The sequence below is a fragment of the Macrobrachium rosenbergii genome, chromosome 31 (assembly GCF_040412425.1).
Source record: "Macrobrachium rosenbergii isolate ZJJX-2024 chromosome 31, ASM4041242v1, whole genome shotgun sequence".
In the NCBI taxonomy this organism is placed as follows: Eukaryota; Metazoa; Arthropoda; class Malacostraca; order Decapoda; family Palaemonidae; genus Macrobrachium; species Macrobrachium rosenbergii.
The window spans coordinates 15,582,236-15,601,072 of record NC_089771.1 but is presented as its reverse complement, the minus strand read 5'-3'; the positions used below and the strand labels follow the sequence as shown (position 1 = coordinate 15,601,072).

The window sequence follows — 18,837 nt, the reverse complement described above, 5'->3', positions numbered from 1 at the left end:
GCCGTTTTTCTCTTCCGTCGTTATGAGTTGTGACCGTTATAATGGGCAGGTAAAGAGACGGTGCTCGTTATATCGGTTCACAATTCTTAACCACTGGATAAACGTCGACGCGGAGACCTCCTGGAATCACCAAGATTCCAAGGAAGAAGAAGAAGAAGAGGAACAACAACACAGAAGGATAATGATGATCTGTTCTGATCAAGACACCAGACTAGGAATGAGATTGTCGGTAATTATGAATAATCTTAAAGATTTCTTAATGTTTATACTCCCAGTATTTCTATTATATTTCAGGAAGAGAATAGGACTCCTCAAATTAAGGGCCTTGAATTTAGAGTTAGTTACTTGCTTGTTGATTTTGAATTTGAGTTCACATTTTTCATTATTCGCCTAAATAAAATAAATACTTAAGTAGTAGAATAGCACCAGCTTTAGTAAAAGTAACAGAGGTAAGTATCAACTTCCCACCATGCATGATCTTCTTAGCTTATTTCCTAAGACTAGTTTTCAGACTGTCACCAATATTATTAATTTAGCAAGAAATTACATTTATATACCTCTCTCTCTCTCTCTCTCTCTCCTCTCTCTCTCTCTCTCTCTCTCTCTCTCTCTCTCTCTCTCTTACTTCACTAGATTTAGAACAGGACTGAAATCAGAGCTTCAAAATGCCCATTTCCCACTAACGGCCACAATCTCTCTCTCTCTCTCTCTCTCTCTCTCTCTCTCTCTCTCTCTCTCTCTCTCTCTCTCTCTCTCTCTCTCTCTTTCTTTGGACTGTTATTTTGGAATAATTATGATGAATTATAGTAGTATGAAAGTAAAGGAAGAAAAAATGACTGTTAAGGAACACACACACAGGCACACACACATGTATATATATATATATATATATATATATATATATATATATATATATATACTATATATGTGTGTGTGTGTGTCAATAATGTGTGTGTGTCTTCATATATATATATATATATGCATATATATATATATATATATATATATATATATATATATATACATATATATATATGTATGTATATAAAAAATCTTATGAAGTAGGGAGCTTGAGAGAGAGAGAGAGAGAGAGCGAGGGAAGAAATAGATCTTTGCATAAGTTTCTTGGATTATCAAGAAGCTCTCTGAATGGCTTCTGCTGTGAAGAGAAGTTACGGCGGCTGGTAAAAAGATTTGGCAATGCAAAGGAGGAAACTAGTCAGCCAGTTAGCGTAAGGCTAAGAGTATGGATCTATATATATATATATATATATATATATATATATATATATATATATATATATATATAGTTTATATACTCGTATATGTATATATATATATATATATATATATATATATATATATATATATATATATATATATATATATATCTTGTGTGTGCGTGTGTGTGTGTGTGTGTGTGTCATTCACAACCTTTCATTTTGACCTCTCTACAAGCCTTGAAATCCTAAGAAAAGTGAATGGAGAAATTCTGCTACCTATGTTGGATTCGAATCATCTGGTTAGAAGAATGATGTAGAACTTAAACAATGTACAAATGAGTGAAACAGACTTATTTATCCACTCATAAACCTTAGTGGTTTCAAGGTATTGATAGAAAAATGCAGCTGCATATACCGTAACCGGTAGACTATATCAGTTTATTTATTATGTTTATATCAATCCATTTTGTCTTACCTGTGCTATAGGTGATGACTCTACAGGTGTATAGAAAATAAATAAACATACAGTATATCTCACAGGCAATAATCCATTTTATTATCCTACCACATCAAATCTAACCATATAAGGGGAAAGCAGGGTCTGATTTTCATCCCCGATAAGATGTTGAATTAAAAAGTAAATAAAACATTATTCCATATATATATATGTATATATATATATATATATATATATATAACATATATATATATATATACATATATATATATATATATATATATATATATATATATATATATATACTAATATATATATGTATATTATATATATATATATATATATATATATATATATATATATATATATATATATATATATATATATATATATATATAAAAGCTCTTAAAGCACAAATTATTCAGGAAATTTTCTTCCTGGAGGTTGGCAGTTTAGGTCTTTAGTTGTAAAGAACTCTAACACAGAACTATTGAAATTTTTGTGGAATTTAAGGCCATAAAATCTATTTTTCTTTTGTAAGACACTTTTATTAAATTGTATAATTTTGTAATCGTTACTGAGAGCGATAAGCAACAATTCACAACACAAAACCAACATTTTCGTAAGAATTAGAGGTCACTAAACTGGCTATAATGTCAGAAAAATAGTGTCTGCATAAGTAGCGAAAAAGAGGCTATTCGCCAATTTTCACGGTTGAGAAATACGGAGAATATTACGTACAGAAACTGAGATCATAATACACTCCCAGTGATTACCATAGCTTTAATGGTTACTTCTGTGCAAGAGCAAACTCCGCTAAAAGCTAATGTACATCGAAAATTAAGTCTGTCACTTTTGTGTAACATTTGGTAACTGCATAATTATGTAAATAGAGAGAGTAACGAAGAAGGCAAAACAAATCTAATGTCATTGTCTAGTCGAGTGAATTTGACAATTATTAGCCTCACGAAAACTTTCCAAATCAAGATTTAGTAGTGGTGGGAGGAGCATTACAAACAGTCCTAAGTAAAACGAGTAAATAACTAAATGGTTTTGGTATCAATGGAAAGTGATGAATTGAAGCCACCAATGCATCAGCTTTAAGACACATATGTCAAAGTTCTTGCTGATGCCTTAAATGAGCTGGTATATTCCACTGGATAGTTCTCGTTTATCTAATTCCGTTTTTGTTTTTCGAACCTGGACTACAAAAATTATTTTAGGAATCTTGCCATTTGGCCCTATCTCGTTTAGAAAACTGCCATGTATGAAAATCTAAAACAAAATTAGGAGTAAAGATAAGATTAATTAAAACGAGAATCCGAAAAGACATAAGTCATGCCTCTCTATGTGAATTAAATCTTTATCTCCATGAGAGCTGTTATTAGCAGATATACCGAGGTAATGTCAGTCCAAGTAATGTATAAAAATATAGCCATTTTTGTACATGGAAACTCGTCATTAAAAGGATTACAATTCCTAGATGAAGCGAAGTTATTACTTTCCATAATGCTAAATGACAAATACACCTTTTTAAAGCGTATCTGGAACATTCCTTATTAAGTCAGGGCTCTTTCTCTTAGAAGGGGTGGCTGCAGAGGATGATAGCTCACCCGTTCTCTATCCTATGACATGCTACAGTTGACTAGCCATAAGTCTATTTACACACACACACACACATACATACATACATACATACATACATACATATATATATATATATATATATATATATATATATATATATATATATATATATATATATATATATATATATATATATACTCATACAAACCTACGTCCTTCGCAAATAAATAAAAAAAATAAAACAAGGACAGCAAACGGAGAGAACAAAGACATAATGAAATTGTCTGTCTGCAAAGCGATTCTCCGACAGCTTTCAAATATTCACGCATGAGGAAAAGGTCAATTTCTCGCTCAAAGGAGATTGCTATGAATAATGGGCGCTATTTTCTCAGCTGGCGCGATTAAAGAAAGAAGGAAAAATACGTATTTTAGACACGATTGATTTTCGTTTGTACCTGAAGGGTTGCAAATATGTCTGATGGGTGTTTGTGTCAATTTGAGAGAGAGAATCTTTTTCTGTAATATGTAAGAAGACGTCGGTTAAGGAGAGAATCTTCTGCAATCTGCAAGAAGGAGATGGCGTCAGCTAGAATCTTCTGCAATCTGCAAGAAGTAGAGGATAACACCTAGAGATAATTTTCAGCAATCTGTTAAAAGGAGAAGACGTCAGCTAGAGAGAATCTTTTTTCTGCAATCTGTAAGAAGAAGACTTCAGCTAGCAACAGAATCTTCTTCTGCAATCTTTGAGTAGAAGCAGACGTCAACTAGAGATAGAATCGACTTCAATTTGTAGTGAGAAGAAGAAGAGGAGGAGGAGGAGGAGGAGGAGGAGGAGGAGGAGGAGGAGGAGGAGGAGGAGGGAGGAGGGAGGAGGAGGAGGAGGAGGAGGAGGAGGAGGAGAAGGAGGAAGAGGGGGAGGAGGAGGAGGAGGAGGAGGAGGAGAAGAAGAAAAGTTACATAAACAAAACAGATGAAAAAATATCTGCTAAAGACTTTTTCAGAGATCAGTAGATTTTCGCATTCAAACAAGTATTTACTCACAGGAAATCTTATAAAAGCACTTCACACTATTGCAAGAGAGTGCTATATGACGGTAATGCCTAAGGTATGCATATTAATATAGATTGTGGTTGTGCTTTCATTTTGTGTATGTGGGAGGGGGGTAAGAGGGATAATTTACTAGAAATATGCAATTATATTACCACAGTGCTTGAATTATTCAGTCTCACCCACATCATTCCTAAATATACAACGTGGAAATGTGTAGATTTGTATATAAGATTAGGAATATTGCCTTTTAGCATTCTTCAATGAGAAATATGTTAGAATATGGAGGCAGGAGAACAAAAAGTCAAGAAAGAATCAAAGAGACCAAAATAATATTAACAATTATAAAGAAGAAGAAGATTATCAACAAAGATACGAGAAGAGTCACAACAAACGGAATGACTATTCTTCCATTTGACCTCCCCTTTCCGCCTTACCTGGTCAATTATAAATTGTCGTGAATGATTCACCTTTTCCCAGACAGGTGTTACCGGATGCGGAGTACTCTGAATTTTTCATCTTGCTAAGACCAGGTAATGAGGCCAGTGCCCCTGATTGCGTGTATACACAGGTAACTTCATCTCCAATCAATTATTTTCCCCAGGGGACTGGGCTACGTGTGAATTATTTCCCTGGATACTTGGGCTAAGAGTTAATTATTTTCTTTGGTGGTGAAACTAGGTGGGAGTTATTTCTCTAGATGCTGAAACTAGGTGTGACTGATTTTCCTAGATGCTGAAACTACACATTTCTGTAAGTGTGATTATTTTTCTAGATACTGGAGTTTTGTATTAATTGTTTTTCTCGATGCTGGAGCTCTGTATGAATTATTTTTTTAGATGCTGAAACTAGATGTGAATCGATTTTCTAGATGCTGGTACTAGGTATGGATTATTTTCATAGTTACTATGACTAGGAGTGAACAATTTTCCTCGATGCTGAAACTAGGTGTGAATTATTTTACTAGATACTAGAGCTATGTATGAATTATTTTTTAGTTGCTGAAACCAGGCATGAATTATTTTCCTAGAAGCTGAAACTAGGTGTGAATTATTTCTATATACTGGAGCTATGCATGAATTATTTTTCTAGATGCTGGAGCTATGCATGAACTATTTTCTAGATGCTGGAACTAGGTGTGAATTATTTTAACAGATACCAGAACTAAGAGTGAGTAATGTTCTGTGTGAAAAAAACTAGGCCTGAATAATTTTCTTATATGCTGAAACTGGGTGTGAATTACCCTCCTAGATACTGAAGCTAGGTATGGATTGTTTCCCCAGACAAAAGAGCTTTTAAAAAATTAAAATCTTAATCAACGCCTCTCTCTCTCTCTCTCTCTCTCTCTCTCTCTCTCTCTCCGAGATGCTGAAGCTGGTCACAGACAAAATAGTTCTTAAAATTTTAGTTAACGTCTCTCTCTCTCTCTCTCTCTCTCTCTCTCTCTCTCTATCTCTCTCTCAGAGATACAGAGATACTGAAGCTAGGTATATGACATATGTGAGGAGAGAGAAGAAAAGAAGAAAGAGAGAGAGAGACGTTAACTAAAATTAAGACTATTTTTCTGGGAAATAATCCATATACCTAGCTTCTCTCTCTCTCTCTCTCTCTCTCTCTCTCTCTCTCTCTCTCTCTCTCTCTCTCTCTCTCTCTCTCCCGAGAAATAATCCATATGGACCTAGTTCTTCAAATTTTTAGTTAACTCTCTCTCTCTCTCTCTCTCTCTCTCTCTCTCTCTCTCTCTCTCTCTCTCTCTCTCTCTCTCTCTCTCCGAGATGCTGAAGCTGACATATGTGTGTGAGAGAGCTGGGTATATTAGTTATTTCCCCAGACAAAATAGTTCTTAAAATTTTAGTTAGTCTCTCTCTCTCTCTCTCTCTCTCTCTCTCTCTCTCTCTCTCTCTCTCTCTCTCTCTCTGGAGTATATGATTATTTCCTAGACAAAATCTTCTTAAAATTTTATAGTTAACGTCTCTCTCTCTCTCTCTCTCTCTCTCTCTCTCTCTCTCTCTCTCTCTCTCAGAGATACTGAAGCTAGGTGTATGGATGGTTTCCCCGAAAAAAATAGCTCTTAATTTTTTAGTTAACGTCTCTCTCTCTCTCTCTCCCCTCACATATGTCATCAATTTCCCTCTCATACATCGCTCAGTACCCGCATGCACTCATCCGTTCCTCGCATCCGTGTTGTCATCCACGCATGCTTGGAAGCACGGAGTGCCAGGAGATTCGTTTATGATTCAGACAGGTTCAAATAATTCACGGGGTTCGATACACTCTGATGAATGAATACATTGGGATGGTTTGTTTATATCTGTACTCATCTGTCTGTTTATTTGTTTCATCGTTGTTTTACTTGTCCTAAATGTTCTTGTGCGTTTATCTCGATTATTTCGTTGTTTTATGGTGTTGTTTACCTTTTCCCATTTTTGTTTCTCTCTTCGTTGCTCGAACGCCATCAGATGATTCGTGCTGTTCGAAGTCTCCCGTGAATGAATGAATTATAATACTTTTTTTCTATTAATTAAGGATTGTTACCCGAATCCTTTATTTTACTTTCTCTTAAAATGTGGGCAAGTCGTTACTCAAGTGGGTGAAAGTTCTCTTTTTTTTTTTTTATTCACATTCTCTTCGTTTCTCAACCTCTTACTATTCTGAGTTAGATAACACATGTATCTAATGCATTTTTACAGGTTTCTTTTAGAGAGAGAGAGAGAGAGAGAGAGAGAGAGAGAGAGAGATAGAGGGCTGTTTTAAACATGTTTAAACCCTAGTGTCCTGTGGTACATTGTTTTTTGACAAGTCTTCAGAGTCAAATTCAAATGACCATCTTTTCTCATTACTTTTGCTGAAAACATTATTAAATATATGCTTAGCTAAGATTTACGTAGTTCTTATGTAAAGTCAGAGCACTAGGTTTGGGTTAACGAGGGTTTGATATATGAATATGTTAATGAAATTTATATCTTTCATTAATATATAACATTATTTTTAGAGTGGCTTTTGGGAGTTTCTTGACAGTTACCCCATATTCTAAACTGTATTATACAAGTCAGTCACTGCATCCTGCACGAACTGAGAGGGAGTCTATGACTCAGACTTAAGAAATTTAGTTTAGTCTGTCGTCTATTTCATTTTATTCTGAATTTTTTGCATTAATAAAGACAGGACTCTTAAGATTTCTTGGCTGTTACAGTCACCTGTTCTTCGGATGATATGAATTATATAGGAGTGATAGGTAGAAATAACTTCAAAATAAGACAGGTAACTAAGCTTCCAGGTAATTTAACAATAAATGAAAGGAACAGTTATGTATTAAAGAAAATTTCTGCCATTGTAAGCATTAGAACAACAAAAAGCGAGAATTACGTAACAGATGATTTTGTTTAGAAACAAGAATAAATTCTTGATAGTCAACAAATCAAAGCACTGGAAAGAATTTAATAGTGTTAACACAGATAAATGAAAAATATTAACCAGAATTGTGGCAAACGAGGAAATAAATAAGTAAAACGAAACTTTGAGAGCTGAAGAACATGAATGAACCGTTGTATAGGATACTTCACCCACGTAACTTAACGAAAATATTCTCCGGATTAAGCCTCAGGAACTCTATTAATCTACTTAATTTTCCTTTTTAACATGGATTTCATTCTAAAAACTTCATTTTCTTCTGCCCACTGTTATTTATTCTTGGTTTTTACCCAAATCAAGTTTTAAATTCCTAAATTCCTTGAATAATTTACAAGACGACGATGACGACAACTTTTCTTCTTCCCACCGTGTGATGAGAATCCTGGGTTTGTTTACCTTTGTGTCCACGTGATATCAAGTACCACAGCGAAGTCGTTATAAATTTTATGTCAAAATGGGTAAAAAGGTGAAGAGAAGAGTAGATGTTTTCTACAAAAGGGCTAAAATAGCAGGTAAGTCTTGATTTATGTGATTTAGACATAGATTTAAAGCTAAATAAGACGCGTCGACTTGACCGTGGGCCAGGCTACCCTACGCCGACCGATGTTAAAGCTTATCCATTAATAGCTTTCTGTCGTAAATTAGTTTAATTTACCATATGCGTTCATGATTTATATTATATTGGCTGTCTACTAGACAAATTTAAGGTTTATTAGCTATCAGTAGGCTAGGGTCAACCCGAGGCATGGATACGATGATTTTAGCCTAGGTAGGGATTAATGACATATTTTGTGAGGTTCAGAGAGCGGTTCTCTAGGTTCTGGTTAGGTTAAGGTGAAAGGGTGATTTTGTAGAAAAGGGTGAATCTAAGCGTTAGCTCCGCACGGACTATTACCCTGGAAATTAGTTTTTCCTATAGGTCTAGGCTACTTCTAGTGTTGCTGATGAAGAGAGGTGTTGTTTATTGTATGTCGGGTACGTTAAGTTACTATAGTTTCCTTAGCCAATCCCTTCTTAAATATATGGCTCCCTAATGGCTTGCACATACATAGAACCATTCCATAGCAAGAACATGGCAGTCCGGTCTTTCTCCTGACGTTTCCAAAAACCCGCATTCCCAGAGGGTCCCCAGCCATGCTGGATAGCTATGAGGTTAATAATAATTGACCGACAATAAACACCACCACCCCCTTCCTTCATCAGCAACACTAATTGACTGACAACACTAAAGTATAGGAAAAATCAATTTCCAAGGTAATAGTCTGTGCAGAGCTCTTACTTAGAAATAGCCTACCCAATAACTGATATACAAGGGTAGTATGCCTAACCAAGGGACGCGCCTATAGCTCATTAAGGTAGATCGAAGCTTGTGAATGACCGCGGGACCCCACTTTTGGCGCCAAAAAATTGCCATAGAAAACGCGCCAAAAAAAAATTGCTCCCTCTGTGCTTCATGATGGTAATGAAAAGCATGTTTTTCCCGGTGTTGCCCAAAGAAAAAGCAACTGAAAAACTAATAAACGGTAAGGGGGACACTGTTGGGAATCAGGGTTTTGGGTGGGGGAGAGCAAAATTCGGGTTTCCTGCTGGCTGTAACGCACAAAATTCGCTAGTTCTGACCCGCTAGTCTGCATACAAAAGGATGTTCCACTAGGCTACAATCGTAAGGCTGACCCACTAAACTACAGAAGCAAAAGTCGGGTTTCCTCCTGCCCTAACGTACAAAATTCACTAGTTTCTGACCCGCTAGTCTGCACACAAAAGGTTGTCCCGCTAGGTTACAATCGTAAGGCTGACCCGCTAAAGTATGTACGTGATATTGACCTGCTAAACTACGTACATGAGGCTGACCTGCTACACTACATGTGTGAGGCTGACCTGGTGCTCTGCACACAAAATGTTGTCCCGCCACTCTCCTTACAGTAGGCCTTGATGCATCTACAGAAACCGCTAGGCTAGAGTACTTGTAGCCTACAAGAACCATGGTTAGGCTATTCCCTAACTACATTAGGGTGGACAGAAATCGCTAGCCTAGGCTACCTGTAGCCTACATAAGAAACATCGGTTAGGCTATTCCCTACCTACATTAGAACGGGCGCTTAATTTTGTAACAGTGATTTTTTTAACATAACTGCTCAGTTCTGGGTAGCAATAGGCGCTTTGCTCATATCCACATTTTTTAAAGTTCTTGGCAAGCTTGTATGCAATAAACAAATGTAAAACAAATGTAAAAAGGCAGATAAATGCTCTGCTTACGTTATTCAAAGTCACTGCTGTCTGACCATGTAGGTAACAGTATCGGCTTCATAGGTCCTACTTTCCTGGGCTTCTTTGCAACTGCTGGCTGCCGAATAGGTGAGTGGGAATTGCTCGGTCCAGGTCTTATTGTAGACAGTCGGGAAAGTAAATCAAAGATAGAGGATGTTGGGCGGCTCTTGAGCAGATAGACGCCCTTAACTAAATCCAAAAACACTCAAAATGGACACAGAACACCTTCTAGGCATCTCTGTTGGGAACAAAATCAGATCGTGATTTTCCATCGCGCCGGTTCGAGAAAGAAAGAATGCATGATTCTGGTGTTGGCCTAGGCATATGAATCATATCGATAGAACACATTGTGATTGGTTCGAAATAATTTAATCTGTAAGCTGTGGGGCATGACCTGGGTCAGCCTGAGATACGATTGGACGGAATTAAATTTCCCATGGTCAGGTCGGGGCGACGTACAGTGGCAGCCTTAGGAACTACAGGGTGAGAGGAGCGCCGTACTTCAGCCATTTTAAGAACTACAGGAGAGCAGTGCTGCGTGACGCTGTTCACGTCAACTTGGTACTTAGAAACAGTTATGCTCCGCTGAAAAAATTTTTGTTCGGGAAAATCAAGCAATTTGGTCAAGTAAGTTACTTTTTGGGTAGAATCTGGGATGCTGAGCAACATTTATTCTTTGTAATTTTTCATTTAGACTCGTTGTTAATGACTTAGGGCCGAGTCCTTCAGTTGTCCACACTACCCAGTAGATCTAAGTAGTAGCTCCGCTGCGGCGATTTCCTTCTAACTTGACTTTTCTACAGTTTTTGGTTGCTAATTATGGATTTACCTTCAATTTTGTCGCACTTGATGTAATTGCCTGTAATTAACCCCTGAAGTCCATCCAGCAAAGGGTTTCCATACATGATCTTCACGAGACAGAGCACCGGTACATCTGTTTTGAACAGTTCATATCCGTCCGGCAAGTGCAATAACATTAACATGGACTGCTCCCCAGGGCCAGTACTAAACACGTGAAGGGACATTCCATTTGGCGACAACAAACAAATGCACGCCAGTATCAGAAGCCCTAAAGTGTAGAAAAACCAGTTTCCAAGGTAAAAATAGGTCGCAGAGCTAATACTAGAATTACCCTCATTAACAATGACTCCAAATGAAAAAATTCGCAGAATAAAAGTTGTTCAGTGTGCCAAATCTACATTGAAAAACTTACCTGGCCAGTTTGCTTGATTTTGCCGAAAGACAATTGTTTCAGTGCAGTGTAACTTTTCTAAGTACCAAGTTGACGTGAATGGTGTCACGCAGCACCGTAGTTCTTAAGATGGCCAAAGTGCGGCGCTCCTCTCACCCTGTAGTTCCTAAGGCTGCCGCCATATGTCGCCCTGACCTGATCGCGGGAAATTTAATTCCATCCAATCATAGCCCAGGCTGACCCAGGTCATTCCCTAGGCCCAAGGATTAAATACATCGAACCAATCAGAATTTGTCTGATCGATGTGATTCATAGGCCCATGCTCTGACCACAGTCACTCTTCCTTTCCTTCTGTAACCACCGAAATGGAGAGTCACGATATCTAGAAGGTGTTCCATGTCCATTTCGGGTGTTTCTTGATTTAATTAAGCGCGTCTATCCGCTCAAGAGCCTCCCAACATCCCCTGTCCCTGATTTACTTTCCTGACCAAATACAATAAGACCCGGACGAGTACTTCCGATTCACCTGATCAGCAGCCAGCAGCTGCAAAGAAGCCGAGGATGGTAGGACCTGCAAAGAAGCCGATACTGTTACCTTCATGGTCGGACATCAGCGATTTTGAATAAGGTAAACAGTGCATTTACCTTTCTTTTCATTTATTTTAATGCAAGGTGAATTGTGATGTTTTGGAACGGAGCGTAGTATGCAGTTTGTCAATAGAACTATACAGGCAGTCCCCGGTTATCAGCGGGGTTCCGTTCTGAGAGTGTGATGATAACCGAAAATTGCTGCTAACCGATTTTCGGCGATTTTTGGGGCTTATCGGCACCGAAAAGTGCCAATTTTCAGTTATCGGTGCCTCTGTTGGTATGTATTGGCGCCAGTACCCAATTATCTGCGCCGAGAAGCGGAAATCGTCACTAGACAAGCACCATAAAACTGGATTGCCGTTAACCAGGGACTGCCTGTACTGTATAACCTAACGTTGCTCTGTAACCCCTGGCTAGGCGTGCTTCAATGCCCTCAACATTAATCTTGCCAGACCATAGGAGCTTGCAAGAATCTTTCAAAATGCGGATAGTGCGCGGCGGATTCCACCACCCTCAAACTGAAAGCAGAAATGTTAAAATTGAGCATTAAAAAATAGTGTCCGTTCTAATGTAGGTGAGGGGTAAGCCTAAACGTGGAAAGTTTTTGTTTTCTTTACAAGTTAGCCTGGCTTGTGATTTCTGTAGGTGCATCAGGGGAGTCTGCCCGAATGTTGTAGCCTATTGTAAGCAGAGTGGGCGGGACTACATTTTGTGTGCAGAAATGTCGGGTCAGCCTCATGTAGCCTATGTAGTGTTAGGGTCAGCCTCATGTCCCGTAGTGTTTGGGTCAGCCCTTCTGCCCATATGTACAGTAGCAGGACAACCTCTTGTATGCAGACTAGCTGGTTAGAAAATCAAGATTATTCCGACACGATATACAAACCGTCGGTCCTTTACATTAGGAATTACTTTTAGCGTATTCTGGAAAGCATAGCGTTGAACTTTTGAACAAGTGGTTAGGCAGTTAACTACCATGAGGAGAAATGGGGGTATCTGCCTGCCCGGATCATAAACATTCAATTTGCTGTAACCGTCGTAGAATGGGACATTGTTCTTATCCTGTTCTGCTGACTGCCACTTCAGGTTTCGGTTGGGATTTTTCTTGCTTTTTTCTATACAAACGGTCCCGGTTATCGCTGGGGTTCTGTTTCTGAGTGTGAAGATAACCGAAAATCTGCGATTTTCAGGCTTTTTGGGTGATTTTCAGTTATCGGCGCTCTGTTGGTATGTATGGGCGCCAGTACCCAATTATCAGTGCCAATATTCAAATCAGCGATTTTCCAGTCGCAAAATTGCCACTTTTCATCGTTAGACAAGCGCCATAAACCAGATCAGCCATTAACCGGGGACTGCCTGTAATAATCAATGTTGATAAGCCTTCTAAAGCTCTCCTATCCCCAGCCTGTGTGTCCTGGGGTAGGAGGCCAAAGATATTCTTTCGATCTAGCATCGAACCACGGACCCACGCCCTCTGCCCATCTTGCAGGGGCGTGTGTGTTCATCAACGCTCCCTTGTAGTTTGTGTCTCCCGAGCAATGGAAGAAGTTCGAAGGGAGGAGATGTTACCATCAAAAGCCCACCAAGGCATCGTCCGAGGGTAACACGCCCCTGACAACTTCCGTTGGTGGCTAATCCGTCAGGGTCATTTCTCCCTCCCTGTAACTTCCCCTTCGCTCCCTCTCCCTCCAGGTGAGACTCCCTCCCTTCTTCATTACGTTTCTAATCGGATGTGGAAGGTGTGAAGTGGTTGCTGACATCCTCTTTGGGGCCTCCCTTCACTCTGGAGTTTTTTTCCCCGGGGCGAATGGAGCTTCTCTTTGACCCTACTGTATCCTCAGGTTTAGGGGTGGAAGCGCCTTCTATGGACCAGGTATCGGACTTGTCCTCTGCCTGGCTTCACATGGGTCTACCTGGCGTTCCGTCATTGGAGGGACTGATGTCCCACTTGTCTGGCGCTCCAGTGACAACCCACTCGGCTACCGCTTCCATCACCGACGACTGTCATCATGTCAGCGTTGTCCAGCTGCCTGTGACGGTGGCCCATCTAGACACCCAGGTTTGGCTGCCCCTGCCACTCACCATCCTGTGCCGCTGCCCTTGGGTTCCTGACCCGCTATCCGCCCTGGTCCTTCTTATATGGTGACGTTGTCGGTGCTGTACTTAACAATGCCTGCTCCAGTTGCTGACCCTGGCTCGTTTATGACAATGGTCCCGGCTCCTCACTTCCCAGTCTCTCAGCCCGGCCTGGCTGCTGACACGCCACCTGTGCCTTCGACCCTGGCTGCTCACGCACCACCCGTGCCTTCAACCCTGGCTCCTCACCTGGACATTCCTGGCTGCCATTCGAATGTATCTGCCCCGGCAACTGCTGGCCCAACCACCGTCTCCGCTGCCCAGGTTGCGCCTTCTGCTGTGGACCCCCTGGTTGCTCCTGCATGGTTTGGGGACCTGACCTCGATCCTGAGGAAGATGGCAAAGAAGAAGAAAAAGAAGAGATTACGAAAGGTTTCGTCATATTCGTCTTCGTCGTCGTCTTCGTCTGCTGTCTCTTCTTCCTCTTCTCCTTCTAAGGCTCACCAGCCAAAGAAAAAGAAGCCTGCCTCTCTCCCAGTGGGATCTCTCGCTGGCTCTTCCCAATCATGGGATCCGGGAACCCGATCCTCGCTGACCCTCAGGTCAGTCATTGGGAGTCAGAAGAGGCGTGCAGACCAAGGTCCTTTCCCCTTCTGTGCGGAAGAAACCTGTTTCTAAGGCCAGCGGGTCCACGTTGGACACTCACTCACGAGTTGCTCCAAGTACCCGGGTTTCCAAGGTGACCCAAGTACCCCAGTCTGATACGGGAGAAACCTCTCTCCATATAGACTCGAGCGTGGGGCGAGAGAAAGAGTCCGGGCATGCAGGTGCCCCGGCTGTTCCTGCTGGTACTTCTGCAAGTACCAAGCCAGGTCCCAGGAAGGTGCACCGGTCCCTCGAGTCCAGACACCTGGAGGAGCAGAGAAGAGGTCCCCTGCTCAGTCTTTCCGAGAGGTTTTGGCCTCGAAGAAGACTGGGATGTGTCTAGAGGACAGCGCAAGTTCGTGCCAGCCAGCCGCGCGCTAGACTCCTCCCAGTCCCTGGCCACGTCCGCACAGCCAGCCTGGCTCGGGGGAGGCGAGCGCGTGGCTCAACTCGCGCAAGCCACTCTGTTCTCGTTGGGAGACTGCTTCGCCCAGGCAAAAGCGCTCTCCTTGACCCAGGCTGCCAGTGGAAGCGCCTGATCCTCCTTGCCTGTCCCATCTACCTCCTGGGCTCCTTCCAAGGGGTGCAAGTCGGACAGGAAGAACTCTGGCGAGTTGTCTCCCCAGAGTTCTACCTTGGTGGCGTACATGCCTGGCTCGGCCCTCGGTTCAGCCAGGTCTTACCCCCCCTTGGTGCAAGAAGGATCACGGGGGTCTGCCGAGGTTCTCCCTCCTGCAGGGAGAGTAGATCGGGAGGACCACACCCTAGAAGGACTCGAGGGTCCCCTTCCCCAGGATGCAGACAACCCCGAGATACAGAGGACATCTGCTGAGGTTATTGTGCTGATTCGTCAGCACAACGACCTCAGGCAAGGGACCACGGCCTTGTCTGTGGATCGTCCATTGAGCCTCAAATCCTACTGGGGACCCAAGAAGGAACCCAAGGCTTCGGTGGGGCTGCCGTGGCCCACTCTTGCCGAGGGGGTCCTCAACCAAGTGAATGGTCTTGTGTCTGGGCAAGGCAATTCTCTCCGATCGAACTGCTCGGACAAGCTTCTTCCCCCTCCTCTGCCTCACCAGAAGCGCTTCTACGCTCCATCGGAGAGGGCACTGCTGCCTAAACAGGTTGACCTGGACCTGGTTCGCCTAGATCCCGGTCTTACGTTGCAGCAGCTTACTGTAGAGGGTATCTCCCTCCCTCAGCAAGAAGCCACAACCCTGGAAGCCACAGCCATGGCTGCCTTCCACAGTCTCCTGGCTGGATCTGTGGTCTTTCACAGTATCCAAGGTGGCTGCTTCCTCGGCCGCTGTCATACCCGGGGAGGACTCCACCTTCGGGAGACTGTGCCAGTCAGAGGTAGGACCATCTCCTACCTCGCCTCTCTCTTCCCGAGAGAGTTGGTGGACCTGGTGGACAAGCACTGGGCCGATAACAGCAACTGGCTTGTCCCTGCAGGCAGGTGGGCCAGGCTGGCCTAACGTCCCAGTCTTTGAAGGGGTCCCTGGAAACGACACCTTCTTCTTCCTCTAGAAAGGTGGGTCTTCCCTGCCCCTTTCAGCCCTCTTTCCAATCGGGAAAGGGGCAAGGGAAGAAAGAAGAAGAAGGGAAAGCACTAGGGCGGTGTTCCCCAAATGCTGCCGAAGGTGGGGGGTTGCCTGTTGAGCCATTGGGCAACATGGCAGCGACATGGAGCTGAGACCTGGATAGTGGATGTCCTTCGGGAAGGATATCTACTACCCTTTGAGTCTCGGCCTCCCCTCACCTTCACTCCGGTCCATCTCCGCACTTACGTCCAAGGATCTCCGAAGGACTCCGCACTGCAACAAGAAGTGCATGCCATGCTGAGTTAGGGTGCTGTGGAAGTTGTCTCGGACCAGTCTCCAGGCTTTTACAGCCATGTCTTCCTCATAGAGAAAGCCACGGGGATGGAGACCAGTCATAGACCTTTCTCCCCTGAACCGATTTGTTCACCCGACTCGGTTCACGATGGAAACAGCGCGATCGTGCTTGCTTCCATCAGGGAGAATAACTTCATGATTACGGTGGACTTGAAGGATGCGTATTTCCAAATACCCATTCATCCATTCTCTCGCAAGTACCTCCGCTTTCTCCTCGGGGAGACGGTCTTCCAATTCAGGGCACTCTGCTTTGGGCTCTCGACCACTTTCCAGCTGTTCACGAGGTCTTCTCTCTCGTGTCAGCTTGGGCCCACTCGCATGGGATACGTCTATTGTGGTATCTCGACAACTGGCTGGTCCTGGCGAGCTCCTGCTTGCAGTTGCTGCAGGACAGGATCGACTGCTCGAGTTTTGCCATGATCTTGGGATCTTGGTGAACCTCAAGAAGTCAGATCTCACCCCCAGGCAGAGGATAAAGTACCTGGGCATGCTGGTAGACATGGTAGCAGCAAAAGTCTTTCCCTCGGACTCTCATATCAGCAGGTCACCTGTCATCGCTGGAGAAGCTGGTACCTCATGGGTGTCTTCACCTACAGCCTCTACAATGGAGGCTAAAGGAGTATTGGTCCCAGTCCGAGACCCCCAGTCCTTTCTTATCCCTCTTTCCGAGGATGTGAGAAAGGACCTTCACTGGTGGATGGACAACAGGAACCTCTTGATAGGAGTATCCTGCATACTCCTTCCCGGTTTATGCTGCTGTTCTCAGGCATCAACTGAGATGGGGCACACACCTGGAGGTTGCTGACTTCAGGGTGTGTGGCACCCGAATGACAAGCACCTTCACATCAACATCCTGGAACTCAAAGGCAGCCTTCCTGGCTCTCCAAGGTTCAGGGTCAAATGATGGGACACTCTGTGGTACTGATGAGCAGCAATACCACGGTGGTAGTGACATCGTCAACAAGCAGGGGATCTAGTATCCCTCCTGCTCCATCAGTGTGATGCAGATGCACAAGTGGGCCATGGCTCACTCGGTAGAGCCTGCCAGGTACATTCCAGGCAAGAGGAATGTCGTGGTAGACAAGCTCAACCGCCAAAATCAGGTGATCCGGGACCGAATGGTCTCCATCGGAAGTGACGGAAAGGCTGTTAGACCTGTGGGGCGTCAAGCCATCGACCTGTTCACCACCCAGCACAACAGAAAATTCAGGTCTTCTGCTGGGTCGTGCGGACCCGCTGGGCCACTGCGGAGGATGCGTTCCAGCACCCGTGGGACAACCTCGACATTTATGCCTTTCCTCCATTCTGTCTGATTCACTGAGTGATCAACCAAGTGATGATCACTCCGAATCTCAGAATGATAATGGTAGCACCCAAGCCGTTTGGTATCCCGACCTGCTAGCTCTCCTCTCCCAAGGTGCCGAGAGATCCTGGCCCAACCTGCTGTGTCAGCCCCACGTGGGCAGTTCCACCAGGCAGTGCAATCCCTGTGTCTTCACGGCTGGAGGTTATCCACCATCTCTTGCGAGCAAGAGAGGCTTTTTGTGTCATGCAGCAACAGATGGCCAGGTACCTCAGACGATCCTCCACTGCTGTATACCAGGAAAGTGGTCCGTCTTCTGTGGTTGGTGTCATGGATGGGGTATCTCTCGGTCAGACAACTATTCAGCAGGTCGCGGACTTCCTCGTCTTCCTTCGCGAGCTCCTCTCCGTTTCAGCTGTGAAGGCTACGCGCACTGCACTCGGCTAGTCTTGCAGCTGAAAGGGTAGACATCTCTTCCTCCTTCAAGATTTCCCCTACTATGAGAAGCTTGAAGGTCTTGCCCCACCCAGGGATCTCAGGCCCCCTGCGTGGGATGTAACTGTCGTTCTAAGGAGCCTGACTCGTGCACCCTTCACCTTTCTGAAGGAGTCGTCAGACAGGATCTGACCCTCAAGACCGTCTTCCTGCTGGCCCTGGCATCAGTGAAGAGAGTTGGTGAACTGCACAGACTTAAACGCTTTCGATGTTAAACACTTCAGGGGATGGGGATCAGTTACGCTCAATTTTGTCCCGGATTTCGTGGCGAAGACTCAGAATACTTCAGTCCCTGATGCACTGTTCGAGCCTTCACAATCCTTTCCCTAGAGGACTTTGTAGGTAATGAACCAGACGAGATGCTACTGTGTCCTGTTAGAATGCTGCGGTGCTATCTGAAGAGGGACCTCGGCAAGTGTCCTGTTCTGCTGCGGGAGTGTCAAAGACACCATCTCTCTTTCTGGCGCAATAAGGAGGCGTTCTGCTGCAGGAAAACTGACCACGAAGGCTCACGAGGTCCAGGCATTGGTCTGCCCCATCGCATTCGGGAAGAATATGTCGGTTCTACAGGTACTGAAGCGGATGTGTGGTCCCAACAGACTACCTTCACCCCCTTCTACCTCGGATGTTGCTCACAAGTCCTTGGA

At 43.4% G+C, this 18,837-nt stretch overlaps 1 protein-coding gene across 1 annotated transcript in view; it reads left to right on the top strand.

Annotated features, from left to right (window-relative positions):
* Nucleotides 1-8,079: 8,079 nt before the first annotated feature.
* The window catches only part of LOC136855290 (pre-rRNA 2'-O-ribose RNA methyltransferase FTSJ3), a 52,849-nt gene continuing 42,091 nt past the window's right edge, over nt 8,080-18,837 (top strand). The window contains 1 exon segment of the mRNA XM_067132194.1: nt 8,080-8,237. Coding sequence (XP_066988295.1) covers nt 8,180-8,237 — 58 coding nt within the window. The 5' untranslated portion in view covers nt 8,080-8,179.